At 43.0% G+C, this 21,710-nt stretch overlaps 1 protein-coding gene across 3 annotated transcripts in view; it reads right to left on the bottom strand.

Moving 5' to 3' along the window:
- Nucleotides 1–1,191: 1,191 nt before the first annotated feature.
- Nucleotides 1,192–21,710, bottom strand: part of Tsp5D (Tetraspanin 5D) — a 130,012-nt gene continuing 109,493 nt past the window's right edge. For all 3 annotated transcript variants that reach the window (XM_037422167.2, XM_075886461.1, XM_075886462.1), the window contains 3 exons: nt 20,683–20,843; nt 18,014–18,098; nt 1,192–12,295 (listed from right to left, as the gene is read on the bottom strand). In XM_037422167.2, coding sequence (XP_037278064.1) covers nt 18,071–18,098; nt 20,683–20,843 — 189 coding nt within the window. In that variant the 3' untranslated portion in view covers nt 1,192–12,295; nt 18,014–18,070. The remainder of the gene's footprint in view (nt 12,296–18,013; nt 18,099–20,682; nt 20,844–21,710) is intronic.

Raw genomic sequence — 21,710 nt, 5'->3', positions numbered from 1 at the left:
CGGACAACACTGATTTTTCCTTCTCTACCAACGACGCCGACCTTCCTGCGAAACAATTAAGCTCTTTTACACTGTCGCGTTACAAGTTGGAGCTGGCGAGGATGCACTGGAACACCCAGAAATTTTTGGGGAAAACAGTTGAACTCTTCCCCTTGGCTACGCCACTGCCCCGCACCACTCCTATGCACGTGTCTGATGCCGCCACGTATGCTGCATGCTATATTGAAGGGGCCTTTTTGTCGTGTGAATTCTCTGGATCCTGGCATAGGCGCGTTTTGCCTTCATATGCCAAATAACTGTGTATAAATAACTAGAATGTTCTGGAGACGCTATTGGCCAGCCTGGACATGCTGTGTTGTATTTGTTTCGGCATCAGGGCCACAGCCATATATGGCTAACACCCCTGCAAGTGTAACGTTGTATCAGACCCGACGTTGTCACGTCCAGCTCCCCGCGAGGTCCGACTATGATCCTCAATTGCTCCTTCGAAGGAACCTCGAGGCGTCCACTATACGCCTAATTCAACGCGTTCCGAAGGGCCCCCGTTGGGCGGCTGCTATTTCCGCATTTTTTTCTTCACATTGGGCCCCGGCATCCTTGGCTCGTCCAACCCACACTTCTTTTTGCCCATCCTGAACACTCCGCTTCTGCCAGGTTAATGCCTTCAACAATCACTACACCAGGACAGGAGGCCATAGCACCACATTTCGCCTACTGCAGCACCGCTGCACTGTGAGCCTTCAGCGTGTTAAGCTTAGCAGAGCCTCAACATAGTCCACCGCAAACCGGTGCGGAGGAAAGTCACAAAAGTCCCCACTGGTGAAAGTTTGGTAGATGTATTTCTAATTCTGCTTCCTCTCGAGAGCCACTAAAATGTCCCGTTTGGGATTTATGTGGAAACAATAGAAAACACAAAAACTAAAGGAGAATCGGATACATCTTTTGGCTTGCTGAGAGTTTCTGCAGTTAATGCTGTGCTTTAAGAGGACTGTCATGGGGGCCAGTTAAATCTTGGTTTGTATGTGTCATTGTTGAAATACACAAAATATGTGTACATTGCACCGTACCCATGGTATTCATTTTGCCAAATGGACTAGAACCCTTACCCAGCTTGGTCTAAAATGTAAGTTGTTACCAAGATTTTTGGTGACATTCAGAAGACCAGAAAAGAAACAGAAAAAGAAACAGGCATCTACAGACAATATTTATTTAGCCCTTGCCATTTCCTTGAATACAGCATCACATTCTAATTATATTTATGTATATATACATATACACATTTATACCAAACACATGAACAGTTAGTGACAACTTCAATTCTTATCTCATTTCAACAGCCATATAGATATGCATTTACGTGAGTGCATAATCTTCATATATATGTATATATATAATATATGGTATGTATATATCTACTATATTCATATGAAGAAGAAAGGAGCAATTTGTACTTGATAACTTTGCACAGGGTATTCGTCACTGGGTATACCTGCAGTCGCTGTGAGAAAGAAAATGCATATATGGAGGCATGAGTGGCACTGAATCCGTGTGCCCTTGTCATGAAAAAAGTAATCTATGTGTTGACGTGCCACACTCACTTAGCGACCTCAACTTCAGAAGCATTGTACTTTTCACTGACGTGCGAAACCTTGTCAAGAGCCCCGGGATATGTTTCAGGAACATTCGCCTTCTGTCTTTCTGCATAGCCTCATATTCCCTGGAAAATGGCACGCATATAATAAATGTTTCAAAGAAGCAAGCTCTACTTATGATATTGTTATGCAAACTATACTTAAGCTAAACAATAGGCCAGATACCCCTTGAAAGCTATATCAAAAATACGACACCTCTGTCTTTCATAAATCTTCTTTCTAAAACTCCCTCACATGTTTGCCTACCACAAGACGCTCATGAAGCATACAAAGGCATAATAACATATCAAAAGCCATACACCCAAAACAGATGCAAGCTCTATCATCATATGAATTGGAATGTTCAATTCAAGTTGACAACGAATATACAAAACAGGATGTCTTCAATAAATCGATGTTGTAAAAAATAGATAGTGTTCAGTGTAATTCACTACATGATGGCAGGAAATTCAGATGTCATATGAAAACTGCAAAAATTCTAAATTTGAAACAAATCAATGACACTACATTATTATTTTTTGCTCAGTATACTCCTTTGTACACAATCATTTTTCTGACAGTGACTTGATTTTCAAGGAAAGAACGCACACTTAGTATACAAGCAATATATGAGCCCAACAAGAATAGTACTAGGCTTTCCCTCAATGCATAGTAAAAAAATAAGTATTGTACCAACATGTGAAGAAGGTCAACATGTGAACGTCAGCACGTGACTCACACATTATCATGCGAAGCATTTGGAAAGCATAAAAGTGGTCCAGAAAGGTGTGTACATTTTGAATTGTTTGCTGTCAGTCACAGAAACATGACAACTTCAACAAGAAGATATACATCTGCATACAAGGTGTAGTTTTGCGTACTACTACTACTACCACCACCACATATCTAGCCCAAGTTCCATTCACAACAAAATATACGGGCTAGCAGACAAGGCAGTTGATCAACCATTAGGGTTGTCAGTGAACACACCACTGTAAAGAAGCAAATACAAGCCTCGCCATGTCATATGCACAGCATGGGTCACAGTCAAAGAAAACATTTATAATAAGCATTTCACAGCTTACTAAAAATGGCATGAGAGCCTCCAGACTGCATTTTTCTTGTGCATACAATTCTGATTGACCTAAAATCCCATTTATTATGCTAATTTGCAAAAACTTTTCTCTCATACTGCCTTTAGTTGACTAGTATGGCATTTCCTTTAACATACCGAAGACTAAATGTTATCGGGTAGTGATGAATGTCCCTGTACAGCACGAGCCAAATGAAAACACAGATGCTGCCCTTTCATTTCCATTTTGCAAAGCGGTGAGAGCCGAAATGCAAACAGCTTGTTTGATCCCAACCGCAGGATACATCAGTGCTGGGTGCAAGCATGTGTACCTGTAGCCACTACTCCTTGTGGTGATGAGCAGATAGAAAGTGCAAATGCACACGTCACCATGTACACTATGGTGAGGTACGATTTACCATTTCCTTCCGTAAACTAAACACTATGACATTCTAGCAGGATATGTAAAGTCTTTCAAAAAGAATGCGATATGCCAGGAAGTAACTTTCAAATGTGATATTACAGTCACATTCATAACATTGCACTGGGCGAGGGTGCAAGAAATTTTGCCTTGCGATGCTGGCACACACTAGCAGTGTAGCAGAAAACGCGCCGAAGTTGTCTCTAACTTATGCATTGTTAATCTTTACACTCAGACATTCTGTTCTACAAATGTTGCTAACCATGGACTAACATGCTCCCACATAAATGCAAATTTTCTGACACACACATGGATCAGTTACACTTGAAATCGCCATAAAAGACAGGCATTTGCCAGTATAATGCAGAAGCATGTTGTAATTGATTTGTGGGGTTTAACGTCCCAAAACCACCATATGATTATGAGAGACGCCGTAGTGGAGGGCTCCGGAAATTTCGACCACCTGGGGTTCTTTAACGTGCGCCCAAATCTGAGCACACGGGCCTACAACATTTCCGCCTCCATCGGAAATGCAGCCGCCGCAGCCGGGAATCGAACCCGCGACCTGCGGGTCAGCAGCCGAGTACCTTAGCCACTAGACCACCGCGGCGGGGAGAAGCATGTTGTAGGCAGTTCAGCTGCACAGGTGCAATGACAATAGTAAGCTTACTGAAACTTTGGCCCAAGCGAACTAGAAATTTGTCTTCTTTACTTCAAGCGAAGCAAAAAGTGCAAAAACAAAATTTTTTTCGGCACACTGCTTCTGTCAAAAATCTTGGCATGCAGAGTCGGCTCAGGCACTGACAGGTGAACAATGTTCTGCAACCAATAATAACTTCTACGTCGCAAGCAAAGAAGCTAAAATTAGTACTTAATGCTGGTAAAGAAAACAAAATACTAAAAGCTACTATTTAAGAGACTATGAGATGAACACACAGTTCAGTACTCTTTCATGGCACTGACGTGAGTGCAGTGAGCAATGTAATATAAGTATCAGCATCATCATCAGTCAAATCGTCATTATAGCATGGTCTACAAGTTCCTGACTAGCGTAATGCAATTCCAGTTTCAGAAAAATGACTTGTTTGTTCTTGGTTTCACACTAAGACAAAGCTCCTTGACAGATAGAGGAAACACAACCCACATAATTTCTAAAACTAGAGGAAATTTCTAGGTGGAGTATATTAAACAAATAAGAGGAATACACTGAGCTTCACTTTTTAATTGTGGCATGAACTTTCATGCAAGTTACAATATATTAACAGGGACAGCACATATTTCAGCAAAACATAGGCTCATTATTCATACCCAAATGTTGCACTCGTATCGCCTTTTGATGACACCCATAAGCTTTTGGTTGCCTGCTTCATACACTGCGAGGTGTAAATGCGTATACTGCTCACTCAACAAATGTTCATTGCAGTAGAAGCGAATGAGCCAAGTTATGTTTCAATGTTACGATGTGAAGTCTGTTGCAATTTGCATTGTATAGTTGGAACACAACCAAACAAAACCATATTGGAACGAAACATCTATTTTGCCAATACAGAGAACAATTATACTACTATTCCAGTATCACACATTTCATACGTGTTCATTCTTCATAGCTGCATATCACGGTTGCCTGGTTTTTCTAAATAAAAGGGGAACTGTTGTACAAAACTGTTGTAAGTGAATGTACAAAACTGTGTGCACTGTGAAAGACATACTCTGGGCAAAAGCTAAGCCTGAATGAGCCATTAATAGGTCGATCAGTCTCAGTACGCCATGTTGGGCAAGTTGGTGCATCATTCCTAGAAAGACGTTGCGGCAGTTTAAAAATCGAGAAGAGCAATGATGAGACAGAACTCAGCTGTGAGTTTGCACTTTTTCTGTGTCATCTAGGTCCTCTACTTTTAAGCTTGTGCCATGCCATGGTCTTTCAAGAAATGATAAGTTTCACAACCATTTATTGGATTAGGCAACATTAGACAAAGAAGCAATAAGGTAGCAGGACCAGCAGCGCTAGCACTTTTCACCTCACAGTCATAGTACACTGTACTAGAAGAAGACATTGCAATGAAAAAAGCGGGTGTGCCGCATCTCGGGTGATGCTCCGACGGGTGAAAGTAGCAGCGGCGCTGTAATCTGTACTGAAGCTGTCGACAGCGTCTGCATAGGGCACACGTGCTTCGTTATCTACAAAAGCATGTAAATGCACGTTTTGAGTGCTTTTAATGTATTACTGAGCTTTAATCAGTGTCTCAATGCTTGCTATGCACGATGGTGCACAAGTGAATATATATGTAGGCATGCAAAAATTGCGCCAAGGCATTCCTTGTTTGAAAAGCCTGTCAGCACCCTGTGTCCTCTCTTCTGGCTGTCTCCTTCAGTAACTTGTGCTGATTTGCACACATAACAACAAAAATGGTGGCAATTAGATTTCGCACAGAATGATCACTGAATGCTATGCGGTTTGCAAACAACACTTTGATCCATGCTACACCTTAATTGTCTGCGAACGAACTATGAAGAGCGAAAAAGCAGCAAACCAGCAAAGAAAGCTTACAATCCTTTTGCTGGCAGTTCTTAGGATATTCAGATCATTGATGCTTACACAGTAAGCCTCAATGCGCTCGATTGCTTCATGGCTAACCTAAGCACAAATAACTACATCACTGCATTCATATTAGGGACCACCCAATTCTATGGTGCCAGTTTTGCGCTGTTTCTTTGATGTGGACCGAAAGTCTATCTACTTTCAATGGCGAGCTTCCACTGTTAGAGTGTATCGGTTATGCGACCTCTGAGCCCTTAATATACCAAGAAGCCGAGCCAAGGAGCCGAACCAAAAGTGCATGTTCACCTTCGAGGCATGAACTTCATGCATCTGGGCTTATCGCAAGTATATTAAAATGCGCTGATGTCAATACCTAAATCATTCATTATTCTGCCTAAATTCAATATAGCCAGTTTTCCTGACTATATTTTTCACCATGCTTTCGGCAGGATAACATAACAGCACACAGATTTATGAGGGCAGATCCATTCCAATAAAAGAGCTCAATTATGAATAAACTAGACACTAAATCAAACCAGCGCAAAGAATTAAGACAAAATAAATTAGAATAAGGCACACACCTTCTGTTTTTTCTGTATCTCTCTTGAGGCGGTCGGTCATGGTCTAGTTTATTGGAGGAGGAATGTACTCCCTATCCCTAGCCCAGCAATAAGTTTGGCTCACTTACACCGAAGTCGTGAATATTCACTGTTGCAATCAGCCCGTTTAAAATTTAATGTTTTGTGCGCCTTCCAGCAATCGCTTCGGCCACTAGAATTATTTGTGGTTTCTCTCAAAAGCATATATAAAGCAAGCATAATGGGGCGGTACCAGCAGGTGGGCTGGAGCACCTCTGGAGCAAACAGCCAAAACACAGCATCTCAATTCTCCACCTCCTAGCCTTCTCAGAAGGAACACATTTATTGTGGGTGCCCCCCTCACCACCAAAATAACAATCCTGGCACCACCCCTGCAAGCATCCATTAAAAGCATTGAAGTTTCATTCATCACGGCTTATGACGTACGACAAAACCTAGGCTTGATACAGGCAGACAAGCAATGAAAGCTGCATCAGCAGCAGGTCTAGGTTAGCCGGGTGCCACCAACATGTCCAGCAGTTCTTGCCCACAGTGCAGCACACCTTCAGTACGTAGCGACTGCAGCGCCATCGCTACTGTTGACGCAAAATGCACCAGGCAGCAAGACATGATCACGTTGCACAACAGTTCCAGCACACTCCAACACTCCAGCAATAGTGAGTGAACAGCTCAGTTGTCACATCTATAGCAAGAAGAAGGACACACTGAGAGTTGTGCAGCTGAGAAAAAAAAAACCCTCAACAGTAACAGCCAATCAGCAGAAACAGTTCAAATTGTGGCATTACTGAACATGTGCAGAGGCTCTTCTGTTAAACTCTGTACGAAGCGACATACATTCAAGATTCTAGAAAAGGACAGTTGCAGTGATGAAGATCATATGCATACTTTGTGTATCCATGCACTTTTGGAAAGCCTGAGGCACTCCTTGCTCAATGATGAACACGGCAGGGTGCACTATACAATTAGTAGAGCACATTAGAAGAGCGTGCGAGTTCACCAAGCAATAAAAAAAGTGTTCTTTCTGGATCGAAGAGGAAACCATAAAATTTCTAACGAGCAAAAAACTGAGAGGCTTGCTTGCAGATATAACTCACACAATACGTTGCTTTGCTTGCACTGGAGAAGTATGTGATGACGGAAACTTGAGGAACCAGAAGCATCAAATGGAGCTTTGTGCGTTTTACAGCTGCGTCGAGTGAGAAAAAAGAATACATGCATGCACACACATATTAAATATGTAAAATTCAATGTCTCAAAGGCATTTCAATAGCTTTGAATGAGAATGGTGCACTCTGCAGACTGTTACCACTATAAACCCAACAGGAAGATGCACCAAGTGATGGTAATCAGAAAAAAATTACAGCATATCCACGGAGTGAATGATGGTGAGTGGGGCGAAGCAGCCGGCCATTGGTTCGTGCATCTATCCGTCCAGCCGTGGATCGACCTATCCGTACGTGCATCTGTCTGTCTGTACGTCCGTCCGTCTAGTGAACACTCAAAGTACCATTATCTCGCATCTTTTCATTATGTATTAATTATATACAAGTACTGCCATCTGGTGGACATTTCAAGAACTACAGCTTAGGGAGCTTCGCCCACCGGTGGTTACAAACGATAACGGGACGAACGGGTGACGCCATAAGGAGCTTTGCCCCTAAAACAAGGCAGTCACTGGTCAGTAGTTTAATTGTAACAAATGGCATTGCATTCCTCGCCAACATAAATTGTAGACACATTTAGAGCTACAAGCAGGATATGTCAGGTGCCACAGAAATGCCACGGACCCCAACCGTTCATGGCTAAAGAGGACTCAAGAAAGAGAGTTGAAAAGACAAAGGATGGATCAATCTTCGTAAGACCAACAGCACAGTTACCTAATCAGTAACAATGCTACTTAGCATATGTAAGGACATCCCGACAACAAAGGTATGGTAAGCGGACTTCATTTTTGAGGAGAGTCTATCTAAACTTAGATTCATTCAAGAAAACAGGAAAGCTCAGCTGCAGCAACTTTGCTGGGAAAATGAGAAAAAAAACTTCTTTACAAGAATAAGTTAAGCACGTGAAAAAGAAAACAATGATGACATCATAAGGCAAGATACACTCCAGCATCACATCATTGTAACCTGTCACAAAGCTGAGCAGCTGATCATTCTTTTGAGCGACATTCATCAAACAGACAAAGCATAACACAGCGGTAGGCCCGGATTTCCCAGCAAGAACCAAATGCCTCACATTTGGTTCTTGCTCATTTGGTTCATGCCTCACAGAACCAAATGACTCACATGCAATGCAAAGTGATAAATATAGATGTGCATTCGTGTACGGCAGTATGTCTCCCCATAAATAAAAAAGGATAAGATATCAGTGTGCTCGTTCAACAGTAAATATAGTGTTACTCTATGCATGATTCATGCCGAGGCAGTGGTCACAGTGACTGAGAAGAATAGTGTCCACAAATAACATCAATAGTTCTAGAAAGTCACTAGACAACTCTGCGCTGTCATCAGTTGTGCGAAATATTACTATGCCAGCATAGTAAAAATACATAGAGATGCGAGGTACAAGTGGTTCTTACTATGCCCAGCTCTAGCATTGCAGAGAAAAGCAATGGCAGTGCTTAATAATTGCCTCTTGTCAACAATGCTCATCAAGTGTTATAAGCGAGCACTGTTCTTATAGCACTCACAGTGGCAAGATTACGATGGCTTCACTTGTTCCCAGAGAAGAGAGTTGTGCAAGTTAGGCTTGACACCAACATACTGGCTGCCATACTCATGCCCAAACTTTCTTTACCCTTCATTTAACATACAGGCAATCATGCTTACTGCTAGAATGAAATTTCTGTCACCAATTTCATCCAAGTTTGTGGTGCAGTGAGTGAATGCAAAACATTCCGAATATGCTGACATCCACATGACTTTGAAGCAACTCGCTTGCAACAGCACAATCTTGCTTCGAAGGCAAGAGGGAAGGCAAGTTATACATACACTGAAAGCACACATTGGCGGCACAGCATCTGAAATGGCAGAAAGTGAGCAAGACTTGTACATTTTGTGCCCAGTTAAGATACCTGGTGACCGATGTTGTCATTCTTGAAGTCACTGTCCAAGCAATGGCTATCGTCGTGTCCTCTTGGACAAGCCAACAAAGTATATTTTCAAGCTACCAACATTTCCTATTGTGTAATAACAGCATGTGTAACAAGAAGTTGAAGGGTCCCTTGAACAGTTTACACTGTCACTAGGGACTGCAGTAATCGGTTAGCAGAACTACACTAATTTGAAGAAAGAAGAGCTCCAATTAGAACTTCCTGGTATGAGTCAGACCTTTTTTTTTGAGCTTTTCTGTCAGCGATTCTCATGTAAGTATCCGTATAGTGGCAGTACTGTGAGGGAGTTATTTGGTGCCATGTTTTTGAAGCATTGTGCCTTTTATAGCAACTCTGCAATGGGTGCTTACCTCAACATGAGGACTCTACTAAAGCAGAATTACTGCTCAAAGAATTTCGTGCAAGAGCGCAAGTAACGTGGCTGAAACGACAGTATATATTTCGCTAGCTTGACACTAAGCAACATAGTGTTGAGCTGCACAAGAATTCAGCCCCTTTTCAGTATATTCATTGCCGAGAAAAGCAATGGCAGTGCTTAATATTTGCCTCTTGTCAACAATGCTCATCAAGTGTTATAAGCGAACACTGTTCTTATACCACTGACAGTGGCAAGGATGGTACTGGATGGCATTGAATGGTTACCACAGCATTCACCATCTACTGCTCGGCAATCGAGACAGGAAGAGAGGCACGACATGAGATTCACTGGCGGAAACTACACAAGATTTGCATGCAGGTTACAATTGCCCTCTACTATTCTTTCTGCATGCAAATGGAATGTCCCCCCTCTCCTCTCCATTCACATTAGCCTGAATATTTCTGTGAGTGTGAGAAAATGTTCCTGCCCAACATAATGAAAAAAAAAAAAAAAATCAGATGAAGACTACGATGCAGAAAACGTCATGGCATTTCAAGACGTTGCTCAAGGAGCTCAAGCAAAATACAATGAAGCTGGAAATTAAAAATATGGAATGTATATAACGCTGGTCATGAACACATGCCTAGGTAGCTGCAACAAGCGACGCTCTATAATATTGTTCCCTTTATACAAATCCTAGCTATGAAAAATACAGAGTATGTAAAAAAAAATATCCAGAATGAAGATTTCTCCTAAATAAACATCCTAAACATGTATTTGCTATCCACATAACAAGTCAGCTGGATTGCTTTCATATAGCTGTGAAGCAATACCAAATGCTGCTAATAACTCTTCCCAATAAAGAAAAAAAAGGACAGCCTTCTAGGTAAATAAATACCTGCTCAACCTACTTACCTTAATTTTAAAGATAACGTATTGATAGACTGCAGTCATCTGAGTCAAAGAAAAGAAAGGCTAAAGTAATAATAAAAAAAGGATACTTAAACCTTGCATCAGGCACACTTTTCCCGGGTATTTGTAATACAGTATGAGATAAAGTGGTCTTTCGTTGGTGCATTGAACGAAATGCCATGATAGGCGGTTAAAACTTCTCAATGTGCATGGAAAGCTCTTCTCACAAAATCAGTAATGCTTAATGCAATTGCCCTCAACTTGCATTCCTTCACAGGACTATTATTATTCATTCATTTACTTACTATATGGGCTTTCTCTAAATACCATTAAAAAAAGTGTCCTCCCTCCTGATCTTCCACATTATAGGTCGCCGTGGCAGTCCAGAGCCCACAACACGAAAGCCACTACCGCTTCATGCGAAACATGTTCTTCGACAGACAATGCCGACAGTTTCCATAATTATTGATCTGCAGCTGCAGAGCCTTTCATTCACCCAACACAGTCAATACTTCACATTGTGAGCATGCATATGATGCATTATTGAATATAACGCAATAAACACACTTTTTTTGGCCGACAACAAAATGTAACAGAGTAACACTTATAATTCATATTCAATATACCACCAGTGTTTTAAATTTTCAATACAACTTTGTCTTAATAACCACCTGACACAGTGTTTTTCATACAATGCAGTAAATGCAAGATTTCTCAGCCAAAATCAAAATATCTCAAATACACGCTTATAATAATTACATCAAATAAAAATATTTGAAGATTGAATAAAACTTCACTTTAAATGTGCTTGATGAAAAAAAGAGCCAATAGATGTAAAAAAAATAAATGGCAATTCTGTCAATGCATTTGTGAATCCAACACCACTACAAACAAATGTTCACACACACAAGCAAAAATAGAAGTGCAACTTGGCACAGCGGTCAACGTGGCGATAGCAAGAATTGTATGTGACGGGCAAAGCAATACAGGCACCGTTCACATTTCGAGGGCCAAACAGAACAGCAAGCTTACATGCCTCACTTACCTGCGAGAACCCACCAGTCACCAATAGCATGCATTCTTAACCCTTGTTTACAAAACACGCCATGCTGGCCCACTTGCATAGCTTCCATGAGCCTGTGTCCTGCAAAACTTCCCACGAACAGACAGACTAAGCTGCTCATGATGTCTCACTTTCATGTGTGCACAGTGAAAAAAAACTAGTTGAAAACTATAGCTCACCTGAAAAGTTACAAATGCGACAGTGAGCCTTTTAACAACAAATACACCCAGAAACAACGTTGCAGGTTGCCCTGTGATGGGTGCACATGAAACGTCTTATGTGCGCATATACACACACGCACACGCTACAGAGCACACTGTTGACAGAAGACAGGCCTCGCACAGTTTGGAGAATGGAGCGCAGGAACTTGAATGGATCGTGTCTTGTGACATCAGAATCCAGCAGCAGTAGGTTGAGCACACAGCTACCAAATCACTTTCATTCACAACAGTAGGCATTCATCACCATTGACCAATCATGAATGCAGGACTGCCCTGCTTGAAGTGACTGCTGAGCAACAGTGATGTCACCTTGCATGCATTGTTACATTCACTTGATACAAACAGTCGAGGTGGCTTGAGGCATCTGTGGGAGTAAATATAGAAATCATGCTCAGGCAAATAAACATAACTATTTAAAGCACACAAAACTACGGCACATCAATAGTAAAAAACAGCAGCTGCCTTACCTGTATAAAACACCTTAACCAACCAACCAAGTGTAGGTCCACATGCTCAAGAAAACCACAATAATTGTCGGTAAGCTGTGATACTGCGCTTTTGTAAAACAGGACACACACACTCAAGCAACCACAGTATCAATTACTAATGCATTTGTCCACTCAACTGTAGCATATGCCTTCATGTAAGCTAGTAATAAATGTTTTATTCTCTCTCGTGTAACCTCACAATGAAAGACATCCAGCCAAATTAATACTGTTCTACCATTAGCAAGGTTTCCGAATTTCCGCGACTATGCCCATTGGTTGCGGGGGGCTCTGCAGGCTCACCTTCTAGTTATACCACTTCTGCTTCCTATATCCAGGTAGGCATCCTACTCTGACGTTGGAGCGGGTCCACATGGTGGAAATACCCAGCCATCCAGTAACATGGCCTCATATGACACTAGCCCTGTAACTCTCGTTATAACTGCTGCAGTCTATCGTGGACCCTGACTGTAGTTACGAGTGAAGAAAAGATCTTCTGGCTGGAACGTCTGCGGAATAGGCACAGGTTCTGTTCACCGGAACTATACATCTGGAGCCCAGTCCAGATGCTGCCAGTCCAGCATAGTTGACAACAAATGGCCCATCAACAGTTTGGCCTGTCAATGACCTATGGCTGTGTGTGGGGTTATGTGCTGCTGCCGCAACAAGTCTGCCAGTCTCCTCTCCCAGTTTCTGTTGATAATCTAAGACAGGGCTTTTTTTCATCGTACACACCATTCTCTCAGTCTCTCCATTATAAAGGGGCGGAAGGGTGCTGATGTAACCCGATGAATCATATTTGTTTTAGGAACATTTTTGAATTCAAGGGATGTGAACTGTGCCCCGTTATCTGAGACAACCATACCAAACAGTCTGTGCATTGCAAACAGCCTTCGTAGGATGTAAACCCTGTGAGCGACATTATGGATGACAACCTATTGACCTCGAGCTATCCTGAATACGAATCAGCCACCATCAGGCAGATCTGACCTTCAAACGACCCAGCGAGATCAATTTTCAGCTGAGGACATGTAACCCGTGTAGCCTAGCTCCTAATAATGGACTGGCCCTTAGAGCATCTCTGGCCACATTGATTGATTGATATGTGGGGTTTAACGTGCCAGAACCACCATATGATTATGAGAGACGCCGTAGTGGAGGGCTCTGGCAATTTCGACCACCTAGGGTTTTTTAATGTGCACCCAAATCTGAGCACACAGGCCTATAACATTTCCGCTTCCATTGAAAATGGAGCCACCGCAGCCGGAATTCGATGCCGGGACCTGCGGGTCAGCAGCCGAGTACGTTAGCCACTATACCACCGTGGCGGGGCGCCCCGGCCACATCTGGGACGCCTCACAGTGGCAGACCCATTCTACTATGGCAGCATCCATTCCAGGCCACGACACGTAACTCCAAGCTAATGCCTTCATCCTGACAATTCCCGAGTGTCCGGCTCACAAAGTTTCAAGTACATAGAGACGCAACTTTTCAGGCACAACCACCCTATCGCCCCACAGCAGACATGCTTTGTGAATTGATGGCTCATGTTGCCATGAAATGAATGGCACGAATTAGGTGCTCACATGGTCTCTCAGCCAGCCTTTCCTCGCCTAACTCAGCACAATGGAAAGGGTGCGATCTTTTGCAGCACAGGTGGCTCTAACCGCTGCATGGAGCAAGGGCTCAAGAATCGTGTTCAGCAGCAAAACAACCTCTGCCGGCTCAGGGTCATCCTGGTGCAGTTGTGGTAAAGGCAACATGCTGAGGCCATCCACGTGAACCAGCTGCCATCTCTCCATCGGTGTGCAGGGAATACTGGTAGCGAACTTAAAAAATGGACCAATGCAGCTTCGGTGGCGACAACACTTGTGTCGTCTGGCAGTTGGGAATGAACAACCCAAGCAGTGTCTTATGAACCTTGTGAATCCGAAACAGGGAGCTGTACACGTAATCGAGAAACTTCTTCACACTTGCCACAATATCGAGTGCCTCTTTGTTGATTTGGGCATAGTTCTCTCTGCAGAAGACAAAGTTCATGAGTAAAAGGCGGATCGTTTCATGAGGACAAAGTTCATGAGGATCGGAGCTTTGGTTCCCATGGCTGAGCACGGCTCCAATACCATACGGAGATGCATCACAGCAAAGATCACCGATTTCTTTTCATCAAAACGTGTAAGTACTACTTGGCTAGATGCCTAGGAGTTGTTTCACGCCGGCAAATGCATCCTGTTGCTCTTGAGCCTAGCCACAAGTTGCAGGCTTGTCCAGCAAACCATGTAACTGCTTGGCAATTGTTGCCTTGCGTGGAAAGAATGCATGGTAAAAGTTTACAAGCCAGCAGTTTGACTTTCTTTATGCGATGAGGTGTGTCAATAATTGCTAGCATCTTGCTGGGCGTTGGCTGGACCCCTTCATCATCGATAGGGGATCTGAAAAATTTCACCCAATCTGCCCCGAGATTACACTTGTCCTTGTTGACTTTCAGACCAATTTCTTTAAACTGCCCAAGAGCTGAGACATTTAAAAAATGGTGAGCCAGCTCTTCATGTGGAACACCCGCAATGAGGATGTTATCAAAATACAAATTGGCGCCTGGTATATGCTACGCAACAGGGTTTCTATCAGATTTTGAAAAATGCCTGTTGTGACACTCACCCCGAACTGCTGTCTTCAGTCGTGCAATGCCCCCCTGTGCGTCACAACAGTTTGTGCGTTCCCAGCTTCCTCAGTCATCGGCAGTTGCTGGTACGTCAAGTCCAGTTTTGCGAACTACTTTTGTGAGGAGGATGTTCTGTAAACTCCTTCATGGCGTTGTGCCCTTCGACCTTTTCTCAATCATTCCTTGGTGCACTGGTTTCATTCGCATCGCTGCAATGGCAGTCCGTGGCAGAGAGTCAGCCTTTCGATCCACAGCCTCTGCTGCAATAGCCTTGTCCATGGCACTGGCCAAGTGAGCTCCTTGTTTGCTACCAGTCGTTTCTTTACCTTTCATCGTAAAGGCCAAATACGAAATGGTAACGCACAGCAAGGTCGAGGGCCATGAAGTTGTAGTGTGGCGCAGTGGTGCATAAGCCTGCCAAGCACCCAGCAGCAGACTCCCCCGGCGCCTGATTGCAGTGATTAAAATTTTAACACATGACTAGTTTGGCTGGTTTCAAAGCAAGACGATCTTGAAGGGCAGACAGTATTGTTGACAGTGCTGTGTCCTACAACTGTGACAGTGCCACAAGCGCTTTGGCTGATTGGAACGTTGTCAACCACATCGGCTCATGAAGGTTGACCTCTGCTTGTCGGCTTCTGTTATACAATGGGCGTCCAAAAAGACTACGAGTCTTTGAGCATAGACTTCCTATTACGCTGGCCAGAATAGATAGAATGGCTGGATGTAGCTTCTTGAGGCGGCGCCCATCAGACCTAATATTCGAGCGTCAATCCAATCCTCGTCGCCAGTATATCACGCGAGTAAGACACGCTGGCACTCCATCAATGCAACTCAAAACTGATGCAGCCGCTTGCTGTGGTTGCCCTTTACTAACATCATAACATTGTAAGGCAATATCAATGTTGCCAGCACAATACTACAACACGCCATATGTAGCCTAACATGAGAACACAACAGTATAAATGCACAAGATGAAATAGCAAACTATTGTGCGAATCGTAAATTTTAGGTTCCAAGCAAATTAGAAGAGAATATAGTGATTTTGGTTAAATAATTTCCAATCGAATTTGAATAGTACATATGAAATAATCAAAATGGGCATATTTATCATTACCTAACCTGCACAATATCTTTAAATTAAAATAGAGTCTCAATGCAAGGGCCTTTCTTTTTCATTCAAAAGAAATCAAAACAACTTTGAGTAGTAGCAGGATTTGACTTTCAGTGGATCATGCGAGTGATGACCCATAAAATATGTAACATTTTGAAATATAATATACTTAGAACATATAAGCCGTCATAGCAAGTTTTTAAGCTTAATAAAATGATGAATTAATTTGAAGGTAATATGTTCATTTAGAGAGGCCCTGCAACAATTTTTCAAGTAGCCACGGAATGAATTCACTAAAAAAGCTTATTGCCTCACGAATTAACTGCCGCAAATATTTTTAGAATTTGTCCAATACGAGCATAGTAGCAAAGACTTGTCGCACGCTGCAGTTTCATTCTCTCTTTTCGTCCCGATGAAAGTGCTGCGAGCTAAGTAGGGAGGAACGACACGGGAAAGAAAAATGCGTCATGCGTGCCTCGTGACCTTGAGCACTTTTTCTCTTTTTCGAATGCGCATCTTTTCAGTGCAATTGTGCACATGCGTGTGGACAAGTAGTGGCCACAGTAAGTCAGCGCCCCATGCTTAAATTAGCCTATGCCTGATACAATGGCTGTGGAGAGTGAGTTTTGAGCTAGTGGTGTCATTTGCCGAGAGAAGAGAGCAATATTTAGCTGACTTTGAGAATTTATTGGTAATTGCACGGCGCGTGCTGAGCGAAAATGTTGGCTTGCGTGTTCTTGGTAGCCTCTACTAACGATCAACAGCGTTTTCTGACCAAGCTCAAAAAGTGTTGCACGGCTCCTTTAAATTTGAAGGGAGGCTTCGTGGCAAAGCAAATTTTTTTTTTTAAATGTTTTCATGGTTTAGCATCCCTACTCTGCAGTGAAACAACCTTTACGAGTGGTTACATGTAGTTTAATATACACCTATTCATTCGTTACAAATATTTTAAAACTTTCAATTATTTAAATTCAAATCAAAGTGAATTAGAATACTCTAGTATTCATTCCAATATTCGAATACTCTACTATTCGTTCGAATATTCGCACAAGCCTAGTGAACATGTTACAAGCATCTTACACACTGGCTTGCACGAGGGGTGTTGTTCCTCAGGAAAGCATGCGTGTTGCGTAAAAGTGTCTTAGCATGATTGGCACATTTCGCTTGATCAGACACTGGCACTTCTACGAAATAAGTACTGAAGTACTCCCAACAAGTACTCTTATAAGCTTAACCCAGGCACGTAGCCAGAATTTGTTTTTTTTTTTTTTTTGAAGGGGGTGGCACCCTATGAGTTCAGGGAGGGCACCCCCTTGAAATGGTCATTTTTCACTCTTTATGCCATGGCAAAAAAAAAATTTGGGTGGGGGGGGACTTGGCTACACATTTGGCTGAACGCCCTCCCTCCCAGCAGGACACATGCCATGTTCCATAGTTTAAACTCAGTTGTCAGAACATTGCTATCATTAAGGGGCATTCCCATGCATGCACCATTTTTCTTTTTCAATGTAATTTCTGCCTAGTTTCCACATGCAGATTACACTGATTTCACATGTTTCAGACAGACAACAAATTATTTTTCAAAGCCGATGTCCCTGTTGCTAATTCAACAGTGAAACACACTGTTCCAAGACACATTCCAGCATGCAGCATTCCTTTTTTCTTCCTCATTGGGTGCATCAAAACTACTGTGGACAAAAATTTTAAGTGGACAGTTGGACTGCTTCAGTGTCTTCGATGAGCGAATATAAGCTTAGCTGGCACAAGTTTTTCTTGTCATGCTCAGAACAATGCAGAGAAGGGGGAAGACATTGTGCGTACCATTTCCCAAAGGTGTTGCCTCCATGGCCGACTCTACAGAGCCAACTTACGGCCTGTTCAGACCATCGCCGCATACTGGATGTACCTGCAAATTGACAAAAAATTGTGTTCACTGATCTTGGACATTTAAAATCATTAGCCTCCTGTTAGCTGACTGATTTCAGGAGGGCAGAACACTGCTCAAGAAGAATGACTACTTGCTTTGTATATAAAAAAAAGAAGCGCAACCTGTACGGCATGTGTCAGTGCTGACAGAAATAATGCACACGTGTCTACTACAGGATCGAGTCTAGAGGCAATCAGTAGTAGAAAAACGTGAGAAGACTCACAATGGAAACATAAAAGCGATCGCTCCATTTGGCAGTCTTTATAAATATGACACTCTGTTTGCGTTGAAGCACTAGTCAGAGCCAGAACTTTGTGCTCAGTCTCGGAAGTTAGTGATTTTCCCATTCATCTACAATAGACAAATATTGGTTGAAGGTATTCTTGAGCCAACATGACGGCGACCAAGGAACTGCTGAAGTTTCTTAGAAAAACTCCTTTGGACAAGCAGCTGTGCCAGCGATGTCTCGCGAGCATGATAAAGATGTAACACACTGCATGTTTGGATGTATTATCTCTCTTTCCACTCTTTTCAATGTCCCAGTTCTCCAATGTTCCTGTTCCCCAATGGCTTTGCTGGTGTGGTTAACCTCCCTGCCTTTCCTTCTCTACCATTTCTTTGCTTTTTTCCATTTGTCTGATTGGTTACAATAAATGGTTTTGTGGACAAGATGCACAAAATCGTACTATCATGCTGCTTGCTCAGTGAGTGAAGCTTAAAGCTACAGCTGAAAGTTCATAGCAGGTAACCTCAGCAAGCATAAGTTTTAGACATTGACATGTGACCAGGGTGGGTATTTGCAAGAAAGCATGTCACTTTAGGAGACAAACAGTACAATGACACTCCTTAGCAATGTTTGAGTGGTAGCAGGACAAAAGTACAGGTGAATAACCTTTTATCACATTTGTCTTTCTTGGTTATATGTAACTCAGTGACTGTAGGAACTACTGATCCACCTGTATCAGGTGCACCCAAGCAGATCTTTTTTTGTGTGTGTGCATTACCTATGTAGTATGCAGTACAAACGACTGGTTTGTCAATTCAGCTCCAAATACCCTGAAGCAACATGCTAATTCTATGAAACATGCTGTCATGATTGCCTATGGCTTAACTCTGATTTTATGAGGTTTTCAATGAGATACTGAACCAAAAATATGCTACTAATAATTTCAGCTCAACTGAAAGATTGGATGCTGAAATCAGTAGACACGAACGAATGAAAAATAAATAATGAATTAAATTATTTTTGCTAAACATTTGTGCCTAACGGCTGCACCGTGAAGTAAAGAAGGTGACGATTAACATCTGCAAAAATGTGTGCGCTAACAACAGTCTTTCACAAAGTTATGGGCATGCAATGCCAAAATAAGGTACAATATTACCACACCACTCCTCCTTTCTTGCAGATTGTGCTTGAGCCACTTACAGTTTTACTGACAGTGCATTAAGCGAATAACAGGTTCTGAAAGGCTCAGAGGCAACAGTTAGGTGTGACAACTGTTATGATCGTCCTGCCTGGCTTGGCGCCGTTTGTACGCATGAGACATTGTGGCTGAGCCTACCCTAATTTCTTCCAGGTCAGCGTTACCAGAGATGCACCAAGAGCGGCGACAACATGAAAGTCATTCTTCAATTTCTCTATAGCCGTTGGTGCCCCTCGTAAAGCTTTTCGACACACCTGACCGACTGACGGTTAGGAAGAGCTGTTGGCCATCGAGGCGGCTTGCTTTGTCGTAAAGGTGCCCCGGGCAAAGGACCCAGCGTCTGGGAACCGTCTGCGGATGCATCCCCACATACTCCGTGGCACCTTCATGCCGCTGTTTTCATAATTCGTGGCCTGCCTGGCGTCGCATACCCATCATTGCAATAGTCTACAGAGTTCATTTCCATGTAGGACTCAACGTCTTCGTGCTGTGCTGTGTCATGCACGGTGTGCAGTGTTTTTTCCCTCGCCATGAAACGAATTTGACGTGACTCTTCCCCTTTCCTGCATTGGGAAGGAGGCAGCATTTCACCTTCCCCTTTTGGGGGCGGAGGTGAAAGTGGCAATTTCATTGGACTGTCCTGGCCACCATTCTTTTTTTCTCTGCAGGGAATCCTGGGAAGGCCAGGACATAAAACACGAGTGCTGAGATGCTCCCGACAAGCTCCCAGAAGCTCCCATCAGCTTTCATCGAGAGCTTCCATAATGCTGCTCCTATCATGTAGGAACACGCTACCTGTGAATAATGTAAATAAAGATCACCGGTAACAGCTCCAGGCTCTTCTCCTCGACATCTCCCTGAGACTCTGGCTGGCTCCGGTCCTCTGGGCAGACCACCGACTACATCACAACCCCATAGTAGTTTTTCAAAAAAGCATTTGTGGTGTTGCGGGTCTCCAGTGGAATCAAGAGCGACAAGAGCACAATGAGTAAGAAAGAGATCCACGGCCATCGATGTGCAAGCTTGCGCACGCTTACAGTCACCCAAAAACGGTAAGGGACTTTGTGCTCTTTGCCTCGATCAAATGGCAACTGCTAAGACCAGGTCTAGCTGGACAATATACATACTGGTGCACTGACCTCGAGTTGTATTTTTTCTTTTTCTTCTTCTCGGCACTTGTGCAGAGCAGCAGCATGGCTGAGATGAGGCCAAACAGCTGGACGAAGGCAAAGCTCATGCACACAATGCCCACAATGTAGAGCCGCTTCATGATCCACAGGTGCAGCTTGCGGTAGCAGCCCTGCACAAAACATCCCAGTCAGGACATCCAGAGTGTAGATATTTTGGGATAAAGATGCATATCTACGTTGCAAGCCTATCTTATCTTTATTGCAGAAGGATCCACCTGCTTATTAGATAAATCTGAGAATTGTAGCCTGGTCACCTTCACTGCTAAAAACTATGCTACCTAACACCATCTCTAAGCACCGAGCATATTTCACATGTGCACATGAGACATTCCGACCAAAGCAGAGGCACCCGTGTCCGACAGCATACAGCTCAATAATACAGCATTCATGACTTGGAATTACTGCATCCATTTTAGTTATTAAATGTTTCAGTGCTCCCACTTACTCAATATACTTCACTTCATCGTTTTTCAACTTACAATCTCCTGAAAATAAGATATCATTGAATTTGATCACCAGACCAAGACAAACATTGCTAGTAGCTTTGTAACTTGGATAGGAAACCTGAGTGGGCTTCCTTCATAGCCTCCATGCTACCCTACTTTCTCGCATATAACCTGCAGCCCCAACCTTACAAAAAAAAAAATTCATCCCATAACCCGCAACTCCACTTTTAAAGCACATTTTCCTGTTCTTGAATGCGAGTTATACGCATGAGAATGCAGTAGTACTTAGATTAGCTGCCAAATTACCCCCCCCCCCCCCCCCTTTTACAGCAAAAGCTGTTAAGAGATCAGAACACCGGTCACGCGCGGCACCGAAGTTGTCCGCATATCAAACGAAAAAAACCTCAGTAAATAAAAATCACTAATGACACAATGGGATTCAAACCCAGGTCCGCTGCGTGCCAGCCCGGTATTCTACCGCTGAGCCACGCCAGTGCTTGCAACTCGATTCTGAACTGGCCCTAGGCAGGC

Source organism: Rhipicephalus microplus, chromosome 2 (genome assembly GCF_043290135.1).
Source record: "Rhipicephalus microplus isolate Deutch F79 chromosome 2, USDA_Rmic, whole genome shotgun sequence".
Lineage (NCBI taxonomy): Eukaryota > Metazoa > Arthropoda > Arachnida > Ixodida > Ixodidae > Rhipicephalus > Rhipicephalus microplus.
The sequence above is the reverse complement of the archived record's forward strand: the minus strand, read 5'-3'. Positions and strand labels throughout refer to the sequence as shown.